The sequence below is a fragment of the Solanum stenotomum genome, chromosome 11, assembly GCF_019186545.1.
Source record: "Solanum stenotomum isolate F172 chromosome 11, ASM1918654v1, whole genome shotgun sequence".
NCBI lineage: Eukaryota > Viridiplantae > Streptophyta > Magnoliopsida > Solanales > Solanaceae > Solanum > Solanum stenotomum.
This window is the reverse complement of record NC_064292.1, coordinates 33062169-33077294: the sequence shown is the minus strand read 5'-3', so window position 1 is coordinate 33077294 and position 15126 is coordinate 33062169. Positions and strand designations below refer to the sequence as shown.

The 15126-nt window shown below is 34.6% G+C and overlaps 1 protein-coding gene across 1 annotated transcript; it reads left to right on the top strand.

Moving 5' to 3' along the window:
- The first annotated feature begins 9170 nt into the window (after positions 1-9170).
- Positions 9171-10209, top strand: LOC125845847 (uncharacterized). Its single transcript, XM_049525353.1, has 5 exons — positions 9171-9249; positions 9326-9529; positions 9821-9913; positions 9993-10103; positions 10186-10209. The coding sequence occupies exons 1-5, from the start codon at positions 9214-9216 to the stop codon at positions 10207-10209; spliced, it is 468 nt and encodes a 155-aa protein (XP_049381310.1). The 5' UTR covers positions 9171-9213.
- Positions 10210-15126: the final 4917 nt, after the last annotated feature.

The following is a 15126-nucleotide window of genomic DNA, read 5'->3' as shown; positions in this document are numbered from 1 at the left end:
GCAGACTCACTTATATTTGAGAAAATAGGGACGTGGGTGATGGTTTGTGGGGGTATTACTTTAGATAGATATAGGCGAGTTCTAATGTGTGGGCTCATTAGAAAGAATGAAGATCAAAAGTAAGAATTATATTTTGCAATTAACAATCACACTCCACTCGTTCTGTGAATCTACACATAGGTTTTTGTCACAATTCCCACAACCCTAGTTGTGGTGTTTAGCCACTCATGCTTTTAAGTGAATAAGTGAAAATATAAGATGAACAAATTAAAAGAAATCACTTACGAATATTGTAAATTCAAGGAAAACGTGATATTCAAATACCGAATCAAACTTCAAGTCTCAATCCATTGTTAATCGATGAAACCAAAGTAGTCAATAATATGGAAAGTAGTCTATCCTTAATCTAATAACGAGATAAAAACAAAAGATAAACCTAATTAATTCAAATAGTCTGTCTAAAAAGAGTCCTACTCGAAGTAGGACTGAATTGTCGGGCTGTTTCATGGATGGTAGGACGGTCCGTCATGAGCTTCACAGTCCATGAAGCCTACCCTGGTCTCACACTTAGACAGTGTGAGACCCCTTTTCTTGGTATCTTTCATGATCAGCATCATGGGCCGTCAAGAGGACCACAACCCATCTGGGTCTCTGTGGTCCTTCCTTAGCCATAAAAAAATGTAACTCCTCAAAATGTCCACTAGAAATCCTTCACGACCAATATCACGAACCGTTGTGAGGACCATGACCCGTCTAGGCCTCCGTAGTCCTTACTTAGCCAATCAAAATGTAGATTCTCAAAACATATCTACTGGAACTTCTTTACGGGCTCCATCACGATCCGTGAAAGAGACCACGCTCCGTCATAACTTTTGTGGTCTTTACTTGATTGAATTCATCTTACCATGTTGACACTACTTCAACCCCACAAGCCTCCAAACGACTCGTCTTCATGACCACGTCCCATCTGGGCACCGTGGTGCATTTGCCAGAATCATTTTATTTTCCTTATTCCTATCTCCCGCATCCAAGTGTTTTACCGGTTCAAACATGACCAAACACATCATAACCACATAAATACACTCGATTTATATCATTAATCCTTATATTTGAGCATCAAATGTGCCAATATTTCACGGCACATCACACACCTAACATCTTCAATAAAGTCTCCCAAAACAAATAAGCTCCAAACTCGGGAAGAACGTGGTCCTCACAAACCTCAACGTGTGGCTCAAGAGGAATCTCTATAGCTCTACCTCTAGTTGGTACTACTTAACGAGCAGGACCTCTAACCGATGCTACTCTACAAGAAGGGCCTCTTGCTTGAGCATGGACCTTTGCCCCTAAATGGGGCCTCAAAAACTATCTGAGGGACTGCCTCCTCTCTACAACTAGAAACATAAGATCTTGTCCTCGGCATCTGCCAAAACAACATGTGGAAACTCAGCACTAGCAAAGGTAACCATGCATGATAAGGAAGAATGAACAAAATGAAGTTTCCTATCATTCATCATAGCCTCTCAAAGATAAGTATAGATGTCTATGTACCAATCCTCAAGACTCTTTGTCATGAGACCTATGATCTAAGCTCTGATACCATTTGTCATGACACAAAAATGGACGTGATAACACTTGTCTATTCCCGCCAAGACAAGTAAGCCTCATCCCAATGAAAATGAAAGTAATGTGGAAGATCAAGCAAGAACAAGATAAAAGAGGAAAGGCTTATTCATTCTATTAACACTCCAAAACCTGGTTGTCACGTGTACAAGCCACTAGTACATAAATAGCATAATCCATAAATAAGTATAAGTCTCTAATCTTTGTTTTTCAAATAGAACAAAGCATAAAAGGAAGAACTAGAGGGCCTGTCGGGATGACAACCAGCTACCTCTCAACAATCCATTGAAAAGCCTCGAAGATGGGAGAGAAAGAGAAATCACGCTATACCCACTACTAGAAATATGGCCTACGGCAACAATGATTAGGTGACGGTTTAATAACTATTGCCATAAATATTCTATAGCAACACTTTTAATCGTTCCCATAGACCCTTTGACCTAATACAACACTTACTAAAATAAATCGTTGCATCAGCCTTTAACCGTTGCCACAAAGATACTTTTTGCAACAATATTTTTAACTGTTGCAATACTAAATACTATAGGGACGATTTTGTGATTTTTTTTATTGATATTTATATTTTCCCCTAAAAAAATATTTTCCCTCCTCTAATTTTAGAAGCCCGCGAAATTTTATTTTTTTTAGTTGCAAAGTAACTCTTTTAGTGGTCTTTTAGAAATCAAAATTGAGGAATTTGTTATATCAGGGAAGAAAAAATCAAGGGTTTCTCCAAGGTCATCTCTGAAAAGAACCAACAACTCGACCTTTGTGGGTTTCCTTCAAAATCATATCTTACAATAGCTCGTCTCAATAGCGTCATCTCCTGCAGCTCATCTTGGTCATCTCTGAAAAGAACCAAGAGTTTTTTTTCTAACGAAAGCGTCATCTCCTACAGCTTCAACAAGTGACTTGTGGTGCCCCTCAAGAATTTAATCTTCACCGAAAGGTGTGATATTCTATTTATTTCATTCTTTTTAAGTTTCCCTTGTCTCTACATTTTCATGGGTTCTTGAAAGTGCTTCTGCTCTTCAACTTTTTCAACACCATTGAAGGGTTTTTGAAATGCACAAATGGGTTTCTATGAAATATATGTTGTTTGTTCTATTTTATATCTTTGGTTTAATCTTGTTGTGTTTAAAGTTTGTACCTCAAATTTGTTAAAGGTTATTATGAAAATTATGGGTTAGGGCTTATTTTGAGAAGTTAGATATTCACATTGGTTTCAATACTAAAACTTTCTATTTTTAGGATAATAGCTAATTTTGATTCTATAGTTGAAACAATTGTTTTTTTTTATTGAAAAGATCTGTTTTAGGTGTTATATTGTGGATCCTTTTTACATATCGAAAACATTTGTTGCTAGAGTGGCAGTAAAATTAGTCGAATGCCACAAAAGAGTGTTCTAATTTTATTTTATCATTTAATTCTAATATGTAACAGAATGCAGTGTTATGTTGTATAGTTTGGTTAGCTTCGATATTGTGTTATTATAAGTCGACATCAGTTTGGTCGTCTCCGATATTGTGTTACTGTAAATCGGTGTTAGTTTGGTCAGCTTGACAGTATAAGAATCGAACACATCCATTATGTTTTTTGTTGGGTAAGCTAGAACCAAATCCAAAATCCTCAAAATCTTTTGGAAACTACTTGAGTTGTCATCATAATAGGAGAAGTTCTTTGTAATGTCCTTATGTTACAGAAAGATTGCAATGATTTCCTCATGTTCATGAATACAATTACAGAATACATGATTTGATATTTAATTTGTTGACTGACATCTTTCCTCTATGTAACAAAGTGTTTCTTATTATTTTTATTACTCCCAAATCATAATCATTCGTATTACGTGATAAATCTTCTTTACATGATAATTTACTTGTGCCTCCCACAATGATGATAGTTTCTTGAGTTAATTGAAGTTCTGAAATTCTCATTCCAGTAGGTCCATAGACATGTTTCTTGATTGTTTGTGTCATATTAGACTTTAAGAAAAGATGTGTTAGTCTCTTATTGACAGCAGTAGTATGTAGATGCAAATTGAAATCTCCACTTTTTCAATGTGTCATCAAATGATACTTTGTTTTGCCAAAATCTGATATGTGTGATCTGTTTTAATTTTTCTTTTAGTTAAGAATGTGTATGTATACATGTATCTCTTATTTTTTTTTAGTTATATTGATACTTGCACTAGCAAAATTGATAAGTTTCAAAGATAATGAATACAATGCATATGCCCTGTTTGATAAGTTATATTGATACTTGCACTAGCAAAATTGATAAGTTGCAAAGATAATGAATACAATGCATATGCCCTGTTTGCTATTTATTTAAGATATCTTTGTGTGTAACTTTATTTTTAAGTATGATTTGCTTTTATCTTGTAATTGACTTATTGATGTGTGTTGATGTTTGTTACTATTATAGGTCAGTACAATTAACTATTCTAAAACTTGTGGATAGAATTAAATCTCTTACTTTCATCATAGGTAAACTCTTAGTCCAAAAGTTCTATTTTTTCCAATGATTGTTCTGGATGACCTCTTTTTGCTTTATACATCTCGTAAGATTGCTCAGGTTAGCTTGCTTCTTGTCAAATTTTTTTATGTTGGTTTATCTTGATTATTAGTCTTGTCATGCCATTGCAATATGGTAACATGCAACTTATTATAGTAAACTTGGGTTTTTTCACCCTTAGTCAGACAAACATTGTCACATAGTTGGATTTGTATAAACAGGGAGAGTACATTTTATAGGGTACTACTTTAAGGTTCTTGTTACGAACAAGGTAGTATATTTCTAAGTCTTAGTTGAAATTGGTTTGTTTTGATACTGTAAAATTTAAATTTTGGTTTTGATATTGTACTTGTGTCGTGTAGGGATATCCAATGGATATGATTGATAAAAGTTGGATGAATCTCCCAAAATCCACCAATGAATATGAACGTGGAGTGAATGCTTTTCTTGATAAAGCATTTGAACGAGCTTCCCAAGGAAATGAAATAGTATGCCCTTGTAGAAAATGCTTTAATCGTTATTGGCATTATCGAAGTGTGGTGGAGAATCACTTGATTGCTTTTGGATTTGCTCGTGGTGGATATACCAACTGGATTTTCCATGGAGAAGGATTTTCCTCAAATACTACACCACAACAAAACGTTGATGATGAAAGACCAAACATGCAAGATGGCATTGATGGACTACTTCATGCTACTTTTAGAAATGTAGAAGGTGAACAGAGGAATGAAGGAGTGAAAGAGGGACCATCTGAAGATGCAAAGAAATTTTTTAAGTTAGTGGAGGAAGGAAAACAAGAGTTATATCCAGAATGCAAGACTTTTTCTAAGCTGAGTTTCACCATTCGGTTGTTCTTGTTTAAATGCATCCACAGATTGAGTAATGTTGCCTTTTCAGACTTACTAGACTTGTTAAAATAGGCATTTCTGTTTGCTCAGATACCTGAGCCTTTCAATAAGGCAAAAAAGGTGATATATGATTTGGGTCTCCATTATGAAAAAATCCATGCGTGCCCTAACGATTGTATATTGTTTTGGAAAGACAATGAAAAGATAGATAATTGCACTGTGTGTGGGTCTTCCAGATGGAAGAATGTTCGTAATGAATTGACCAATAAGAACACAAAAATTTCAGCAAAGGTTTTAAGGTACTACCCTATAAAGCCTAGGCTTCAGAGGATATTCATGTGTTCTAAAACATCTGTAGCTATAAGATGGCATGCTACTGAACATCCCAATGATGGAATCTTAGACATCCTGCTGATGGAGAAGCTTGGAAGCATTTTGATTCCTTACACCCAGACTTCTCTAAGGATCCTCATAATGTTAGATTGGGTCTTTCAAGTGATGGGTTCAATCCATTCTGAACCATGAGTATTTCTCATAGCACATGGCCTGTTATGTTGATGAACTATAATTTATCACCATGGATTTGCATGAAGCCGGAGTATATGATGTTGTCAATGATCATTCTAGGTCCAACATCTCTGAGAAAGGATATAGATGTGTACCTTCAACCACTAATTGTCGAGTTGAAGGAACTGTGGGAAATGGGAATGGAAACATATGATGTTGTAACTAACCAAACATTTTCATTACGTGCAGCTTTAATGTGGACAATAAGTGATTTTCCAGCACTAACAATTCTTTCTGGATGGAGCACCAAGGGGAGATGGGCATGCCCCACTTGTAATTATGGTGCTTGCTCTCAATAACTCAAACATAGTCGTAATATGTGTTACATGGGTCATCGGGAATTTTTACCTCTAGATCATCCATTTCGAAGAGATAAGAAATTATTTGATGATAAAGAGGATCATAAAGTTGCACCTACTCCATTATCTGGCATAGACATTCTTGAAAAACTACGTGAATTTAATAATGTCTTTGGAAAGGGTCAAAAGAAAAGACCTCGAAAGAATGATGGTCTATGGAAGAAAAGATTCCATATTGGCGACATAACAAATTAAGGATTAATCTTGATATGATGCACATAGAGAAGAATGTTTGTGATAGTTTGCTTGGGACTTTGTGAGATATGCCTGGAAAGTTCAAAGATCACGTGAATTCTCGCTACGACTTGCATGAGATGGGGATACTCAAGGATCTTCAACCAAAAGAATATAATGATACTGGAAAAGTTCATTTGGCTAAAGCTTGTTTCTCGATGAAACAAGAGGAGAAAAGGTTGTTTTGTACTGTTTTAAAAAATGTCAAATTACCAAAAAGGTTTGCCTTAGAATATCTAGTCGTGTACATGTGGAAGAGATGAAAGTATCAGGATATAAGAGCCATGATGCTCATATCATAATGGAGTACTTACTCCAGGTTGCAGTTAGAAAAGTGCTACCCAGGGAAGTGTCGTTGGCCTTGATTAGTTTAGGAAATTTTTTTAGAGCCATATGTAGTAAGGTAATAAGAAGAAGTGATCTTGCTAAATTGCAGGCTGAAATCATAGATATAGTGTGTATTCTTGAAAAGATTTTTCCTCCAACTTTTTTTGATATAATGATACATTTGCCTATTCATTTGGTAAATAAAATTAAGCTTGGGGGTCCAACTCATTTACGTTGGATGTATTCTTCTGAGCGGAACATGTGCAAGTTCAAGGGGCTGGTTCGTAATCGATCAAATTTAGAAGGATGCATAGCAGAGGGTATTCGGGCTGATGACTGCTTGACTTTTTGTTCAAAGCACCTACATGTTGGGGTGAAGACAAGATTCAGTAGGTACCAAATGGAGGATGATGAGGACATTCAAGCAGAGGGAGTTGATTTTTCATATATGTTTAGTAAGACAGGCCATCCAATCAGAAGTGAGAAAAAAAGAAAAGGGAAGACTTTTGAGATGGATATTCATCTGTGGTCCAAAGCCCATTGATATGCTTTATTCAATACTGGAGATGAACAAGTAGAGGCATTTATCAAGTAAGATGTAATAATCATTTATATTTTAAACTTCATTATTTTTTTACTATTATATATTTTATGTTCGAATTATAAATACCTAAAGTTAAATTGATGTATGTGCTAACAGGGAACATAAAAGATTTATTGATAATAGTGCTAGAGGAAATGCATGGGCAAAAGCACAGATTCATAGTCGAGAATTTGCCAATTGGTTGCAAGAGAAAGTAAAGAATGTTGAAGTGACCAATCATTTAAGATGGCTAGCTAGAGGGCCTAATAAAGTTGCCAAAAGACATACCGGGTATTTTATTAATGGATACCGATTTCATACGATTAAACGAGATGCTCCATATAAGACTCAAAATAGTGGAGTGACTTTGTCAGCAACAACAGATAGTTTTGCTAGTGCAAGGGACCAAAATCCAGTTGATGGAATGGTTACCTATTATGGAGTTATTCAGGATATCATTGAGATTGATTATTATGGTTGTTTTAGTGTTGTACTATTTAGATGTGAATGGTTTCATAATGAAGTTGACGAATATGAGTTGACTCGAGTGTACTTCAACAAATTATGTAGCACAAATGATCCTTTTGTACTAGCCTCTCAGGTTAATCAAGTTTTTTATGTGGAAGACCCAATTGAGAAAGAGGTTCATTATGCAATAAAAAAAGGTTCCTGTGAATTTGTATGATTTGGAGGAAGAGGATTGTCCTAATATTGATCAAACATTTTGGAGGGAGCCTAATGATGACATTGGTTCATTAGATAGATAGTTCGATGTTGATGTTAGATGGTCAAGATAAGATCTACATAATGATATTGTTGATGTTCCCTCCTCCGCAGAATGTTCAGAAGATATGTCTAGGGAAATGTCGGAAGAAGAGGATGACTTTGATGATACCGATTGGGATTGGACAGAGGCGGATGATTAATGAATGATCTTCTAAATTTGTTCAAATTTATATTGTTTATAGTGTTTTGTAGTGAGTAATAGATGTCCTTCTTTGAGAAATATTTCCTTATAGTTCTATGCTTACTTGTTAATAAATGTTAAAATGAAGTATTTTTTAGCTTTTTCACTTCATGAGCATATAGTATATTTGAGCTAGTGGATACATTATATTTCTTTTCCATATTCATTTTTAGAACAACATTTGTATTGGTGAGCTACTTGTTACGTTTTTCTCTTATTTATTTTCAGTATTCAATATTTTTCTGGAATTCCTCCGAGGAACTTTAACTTCACTGCGGAGCAACAAAGTATCAGGTCCTCTTCTCACTCTCTTCTTTATATTTCAGACTTATTGATATTCTTTAATACACCTATTCTGTTTCAGACACCTACGTTATGAACATTTTTCTGTACATAATCTTGAATATAATTTTAAACTTGAGCAGTCCTACTATTTTTAACAGAAACACCCCCATCTTTGTTAGTTGTAGGTTTCCTAGAAGTGTCAATGGCATTTCCAAGCTGCGGTGTTTCTGGGTTAGACTCATTACATATGTCTTTGATGAATAAATTAACAGAAGGTTACCAAATATATGAACAAATGGACAAAGATTTGGTAGATTCATTACCACCTAACAATCTGCCATGAAGAACAAAAATATTGTGTTCAGATTTGGTAATATTTTTTCCAATATTTCTAACTTGTCTACTCTTAAATTTACACAGATTTTGATAGTCATGAGTCAGGCTGTGCGGTTAGAGAAAAATAATTTGCTAAAGTCAATTGAGAAAGAACAACCAATCGCTAAACAACAATGAGTAGCACCACAGGTTGAAACAAATGAATAATGTGTAAAGGAACAATCAATTGTAGATGAGCAACCAATTGTAGAGGAGCAACTGCAAATGGATTCTACAAGTACTATTCCAAGAAATGAACAATTAGAAGAACAAGGTACATATATATTAGAAACTTATTAAACTTATTTATGACTTCTAATTACTTATATTTTATATAGCTTCAGATCCTTCCACTCAAACAAACAAGAGAGGTACAACACTAATGCAAAGTGTACATGTGAGAAACGAGCGTAGGCTGATCCTACTGAACAACAACAATCAACCTTTTGGTCCAACCAATGATGTGATTTTAGAGTTGAGGCAAGAAATGCGACCCTTTGCCCTCTAGACATATTAGATTGGAGGTATATGGACACAAAAGATGATTTATGGACATATACACAGGTTTGAAGTTACTAATGTCAATTATTTATTAAAATTAATTAACATATTTTACTAACCTAATGAAACCAAATTGTAGGAAAAATATGATATCCCTGAAAATGCGAGAAAATGGACTTTAGAAGTAATTGAATCTGCTTGGAGAAGGCATAAATTTGAATTGAAGAAATTATGCTATAAATCATGTGCTAGTGAAGAAACCAAAATGGCAAAAAGGCCTCCTTATGTTCCAGAATGTCAACTTAAGGAACTCATAAAATATTGGGACTGTGATAAACACAAGGTAAATGTAATTTCAAAATCGCAGTGTCTCTTTTGTATTGCGACATGGTTGTTGGAGCTTTTTTCTTTCTCATTTCTATTGTGATATTGATGTTGTTAGCACCTAATTTTTTCATTTTCTAATTTACTCTTTTCTGTTCACCTCTCTATTGCGAACAACAATCGAACCAAATTGAAATGAGTTATCGGCTACTTTTTTTTTCTCTATGTTTAATTAATGAATATGCCATTTGCGATGAAGGTTTATATGTTTAGTTAGTTATTTGAGATGATTCTTTTATTTTATTTGCAGAAAATAGTTGAAACCAAATGTAGGAATCGAAAAAAGTTAATGAAACCACACACTGCTGGCAAAATAAGTTTTGCTTTAGTCCGCAATAATCTGGTGTGTTTTCTGCTTCTTTATCAAATCTTAACTTGTTAGTTTAAATAGATTTTTAATATCACTTTTTCATGTGACAAAGGAGAAAAAAAAGGAAAGTAATGTATCACTTAAGGAGTTATTTTTGGTTACAAGAACAAGACACCCTGAATGTTCATACAAAGACTCGAATGAAGACTCCATTAGTAAAATTGTACGAATATTACATACTTGCAATTTCTTTTTTAGACCTTTGTTTGTTCGTGATTTCTGTTTACTTGAATTTGTTTTGTAAGGCTGAAATGAAAGATATTGATTAGTGCAGACATGCTAGCAGCACTGAGTTTCATAAAGGTTTTTCTTAAAATTTCTTTGCACTAGATCTTTGTCACAAGTTCAATTTAAAGTATATTTTTGTGATTGCAGTAATCGTGGAGCTATAAATTTTATTATTGTTGAGAGAACAGAGAAAGTGGATGAATCCCTCTCTATGCATAAAACCTTCCCGTCTGGAAATCATACTAGTTCTACAAATGAAATATAATGTGATTACTCTCTAGAAAAATGAATTATATTGTTGCTGCCAGTGTTAGTCTGTACACTTCTGCTTGTATTGATTTTCTTGTTGCTTAACAGACCATCATGTGCTGCCTCTTTTGATGGATAGTTTCTGCCATATCCTTTGTGAGAAGGTACAAGCATAATATAGGTGTCAATGTGTTTCTGGTTCTACAAATGTAGTGAATATTAAGAGATTAATAATATATTGTTATGGTTCACATGTTTAATGTTTCTCATACTATGCAGTGAGCCGTGAGAATAAGATTAACAATATTCACTTAAGGTTCACATGTTTAACATTTCTCATAGTTCTATTTTACTAGTTCTCAGTATTTATGAATATCAAGTCTTTTTTTTATACTTAGATCCTTGAATTTAAAAATGGTTCTGAATTTCTTGTTGGATATAATTCTGATGTGTAACCTCTTGTCCTGGTGCTACCGAAATTACTTAGATTGCACTCTTTTTCTTAGATTTTTCACAACCTCCTTTGGGATATCTTATAAGTTTTTACATGGTTTACCCGTTATCAAGACTTTTCTTTGACGGGATGAATCTCAAATGGAAATTGATACCACCACTGATGATTAGACCATCAAAAGATTATTCTTATTTTGTTGCTTAACAGAAATATGTATTTGTGGGTGTGTATTACTTCAGTTTTCTCTTATGCTTTCTATTAATACTTGTTCCTCAGTTGTTGTCTTTCATGATGTGTTGCTGAATCTTGTGACCAACTAATTTCTTAAGCCTGACAGTCTCTTTCATTTTTATCAGTTTTAGTATATGTGTAGTTAGACGTATTCTCTAATAGTAAAAGTCTTTAGAAATGTTTAGTTTCAGCTTCCTTCTTATGCCTTAGTAAGGAGTTTTTCTACTTTCATATTTTTTGCCACTGCACATTTTTGTCATTATGCATTGTTGCTTTTCAAGTATTATTATTTTCTAATTCATTTTTAATACCATTTGCAAGAAGGGAAGGTGAACAAAGGGATGAAAACAATGAAGCCACGCCTTGGGAGGATTGAGTTGATATCTTTGGAACTTAACATGTATCCTAGAAGTCTTTTGTTTTTTGGACATTGAAAACTTGTGTTTAACCTCCTGAACGGTAAAAAATTACTGTGTATTTTGGTTTATTGGATATTACTTGACCTTGGACGTTACATTGAATTTGAATGTACATATATATATATATATAGTGTGCATGAGTGCATGATATATTGCTTTATGCAGTATTGTTGCCCATAATTTTGGTTCAAATTACTCTTATTGTAGATTGCAATAGCCCTATAATAGCTATATATAGCAGTAGCCAAATATAATCTACACAATAGTGAAGAAAACTGTCCTAATGGTACTATAACCATTGCAATAGACGAGAAAATTGTTGCAATTAATGTATAAAAAGGTGTTGCATAAGACACTACAGTAACGGTTTGTTAAATGCCACAATAGGGGTTAGAACTATTGCTATACTTTAAAGTAAGAACTGATGCAATGCTAATATAAATGTTGCATAAGATACTATAAGGACGGTTACAAAATGTCCCAATATGTCCTAAAACCGTCGCAATACTTTAAATTAAGAACCATTGCGATGATAAAATAAGTGTTGCAATTAATTAAAAGGCATGGTCTGATAAACCGTCCCAATAGAGAGTTAGAACTTTTGCTATACATTAGAAGTTTAAACCGTTGCTGTAGGAACTTCTATCGCAACAATTTTATAAACTGTCGCACTAGACCGTTGCGACAGAGCTTTAGCAACGCGATCTGTTGGGAAGGTTGCTGAAACAGTCCCAATAGGGTTATAGCAACAAAATTCCTATCTACAGCAACATAACTTGAATTGTTGTCATAGGCCATATTTCTAGTAGTCACCAGGCATGAAACCTAAACAATTGTAGAAGAAACGAGTGAGTACCAACAACATGGTTCCCAACAAGCAATCTAATAACTGAAGCAACCTAGCTAAAAATGAATATTCCTTTCTTCCCAACCAAACCTCATCAAACTACAACCTGCACAAAAATCAGCCCAACCTAACAATTCTACAATATATAGCTCATAAGGCTCAATAGTCATAGTACAATAGTCATAATTGAGAACGCATCAAGTAAGTCAATCTCAATGTCAAGTAGATCAATCACACTTATCAAGTGCATCATCACAATTAACAAGTAAGTCAAACATAAACATCAAAATGCATCAATTCACAATAATCAGTTTCTTGCTGGAACCATTTCCCATCTGCACAATATAACTAGTCAGAACCATTTCCCACCAACTTTATATCAAATTAGTAGCGAAACCATTTCCCATCGACTTTATATCAAATCACTAGCCAGAACAATTATCCATCGGCTTTATATCAAATCACTAGCGGAAACTATTTCCCATCGGCTTTATATCATTTCACTAGACTAAACCATTTCTAATCAGCTTTATATCATCACTTCACTAGTCGAAACCATTTTCCATCAATTTTATAGCATTTCACCAGATGAAAACATTTTCCATCGGCTTTATATAACTAGTTGGAACTATTTCTCATCAGCTTTATATCATGACTTGATGTATTCGGGCGCTTTATCCAATACTAAGCATCCACGGTCATTCAATAGTAATATAACTCAACCAAGGGTTTGGATCGTTCCCACAGGGAGCGGTTTGTAATTGAGAATCAATAGAAAAGTAAAAAGATGTTCAAGTTAATTATAGCTATAGATATTAACGAGTAAAAACATGATAAATTAAAAAGGGTGACAAAAGTGTCAAATATCGAAGGGGTTTTTGTAAGCAATTATCAACTAAAGTGACAACTAAAACGAAAAAGCAAATATAGACACGAGATTCTTGGGATGCTATAGGAATATGGGCTAAAATACACAACCACGTAAATGCTATTGATAGTAACTTGCTGCAAATTGGTAACTAGGCTAGACTTTAGTGAGGGTAAATTTTCTCTCGAACAATTTACCCCGAATCAAATCGGTTTCTCTCAAACACTGATAAGCGGCAATGAAGCACAACTTTCATCTTAGTCCATTCATTCTCTCGAGCTGAAGGTGTAGGAGAGGGTTTAAGATTCACTCTCTCGAGCTGAACCCACAACAATTCAATAACCACGGACTATGGATTCAGTAGTTTTGGTTTTAAAACTTCTCCCTCAAGCAAGTCAAAAACATGAAGATAAAATTGTATTTACAACTAGAACCCCATTTAATTCAAACACAACTACTGAACGAAATCACCTCTAAACAACGAATAAACAATCAATTAGCAATACCCAGCAGTAAACTCAACCCATATTCACAAAATCACACCCCAAGAATTGGGGTTTTAGCTAGACATAGTAAAGAGATAGAAATCGATACCGAAAATTGTTTCCATCAGATGGGTACGATAAATATTGTCTTTACACACGTCAAGGATGAAGAATCTTCAATACCCACTTCAAATTTCTTAGAAGATGGAAATTTTCAATGCTTCAAAGCTAAGGAAAATTGTCCCCCAAAAACTAAGTTATAAAATTGAGTTTTGAAAAATACATAACTTGATACTAAACTAAAAATTCAAAAAGGTATTTATAGTTGTCAAAAAGTGTGTTGTGAAGGATCACTCAGCGAAGTTAGTCAGGATCGCTAATTCATTCGGTGATATGCCCTTTGGACTGGTTCATCACCTTTCTCCATTGTCCTTCGGCAATTTCATTCTCTGTAACTTTTAGCGATATTGCACTGCCTCGCGGAACTCTTTGGCGACTCGTCGATTACTTCTTTCGATCGCTTATTTGATTTTCACCTTCGAGGCTTTGCACACTGGAACATTGGGCGAGACCAAGGCCATTCAACGACTCGCCTAATGGCTTAGGCGATCCTCGGGCCTCCTTTTCTTCGTTCTTTCAGCTGCCTTGTTCCTTTTTGCTCTATAGTGTCCATGCTTTGTCTCTAACTCTAAAGACCTGAAACTCAAGGATTTGCATCAGTTATTGAGGCAAAATATGCATTTGAGGACACTAAATCTATCAAAATAAAACCCTAAAAGAGTCCAAATCGTGGACTCATCAACACCCCCAACTTAAACTTTTGCTTGTCCTCAAGTAAAACTCAAGTTCAGAGTTCAAAAAGGATGTCTCAAACAGTGCTACACCAGACTCAATCATGAATGCACACAAAAAAGCTCAACTTACTTATGCAAGGATCAATTGTGCACTCAAAGATTAAAGTTGTGACTCACTGTTACCAAAGAATCTCAAGCTCACTATACTTGCTTCAAATGCAAGTTCAAGCTCAACAAAGGTATTCAAATTCCCTCACACAAAGAATGATTTCCTATTCACACACAATGGTTCAATCATTTAAGGTTTCAGAATCAAGATCCAAACTCACACTCACAAATATAAACAACATGCATGATTTCATCCATATGTTTGCCCTTATTTTCCAATCGATTTTTGCTTCAGCTCATTCAAGATCAAAAATGCCTTTTCAAGGCTTGTAACGGGGCTGAGTGTAATGGTATGGTCATTTAGGCTTATAGGCTGAAAATCCTCATGAAATGTGATGTGAACAACACCTTCTTTTCTTTTCTTTATCAATTTCATTCAAGCTGAAAAGTCACCTCTTATTCATCTTCCATGAGTCATTGGAAACCCCATTTTCTTTGTATTT

Coding starts and splice junctions, on each gene's coding strand:
- LOC125845847 (XM_049525353.1), top strand. CDS start 9,214: ATGGACACAAAAGATGATTTATGGACATATACACAG. Junction 9,250..9,325: donor ATTTATGGACATATACACAG/GTTTGAAGTTAC, acceptor ACCAAATTGTAG/GAAAAATATGATATCCCTGA. Junction 10,104..10,185: donor AAGACTCCATTAGTAAAATT/GTACGAATATTA, acceptor TTGTTTTGTAAG/GCTGAAATGAAAGATATTGA.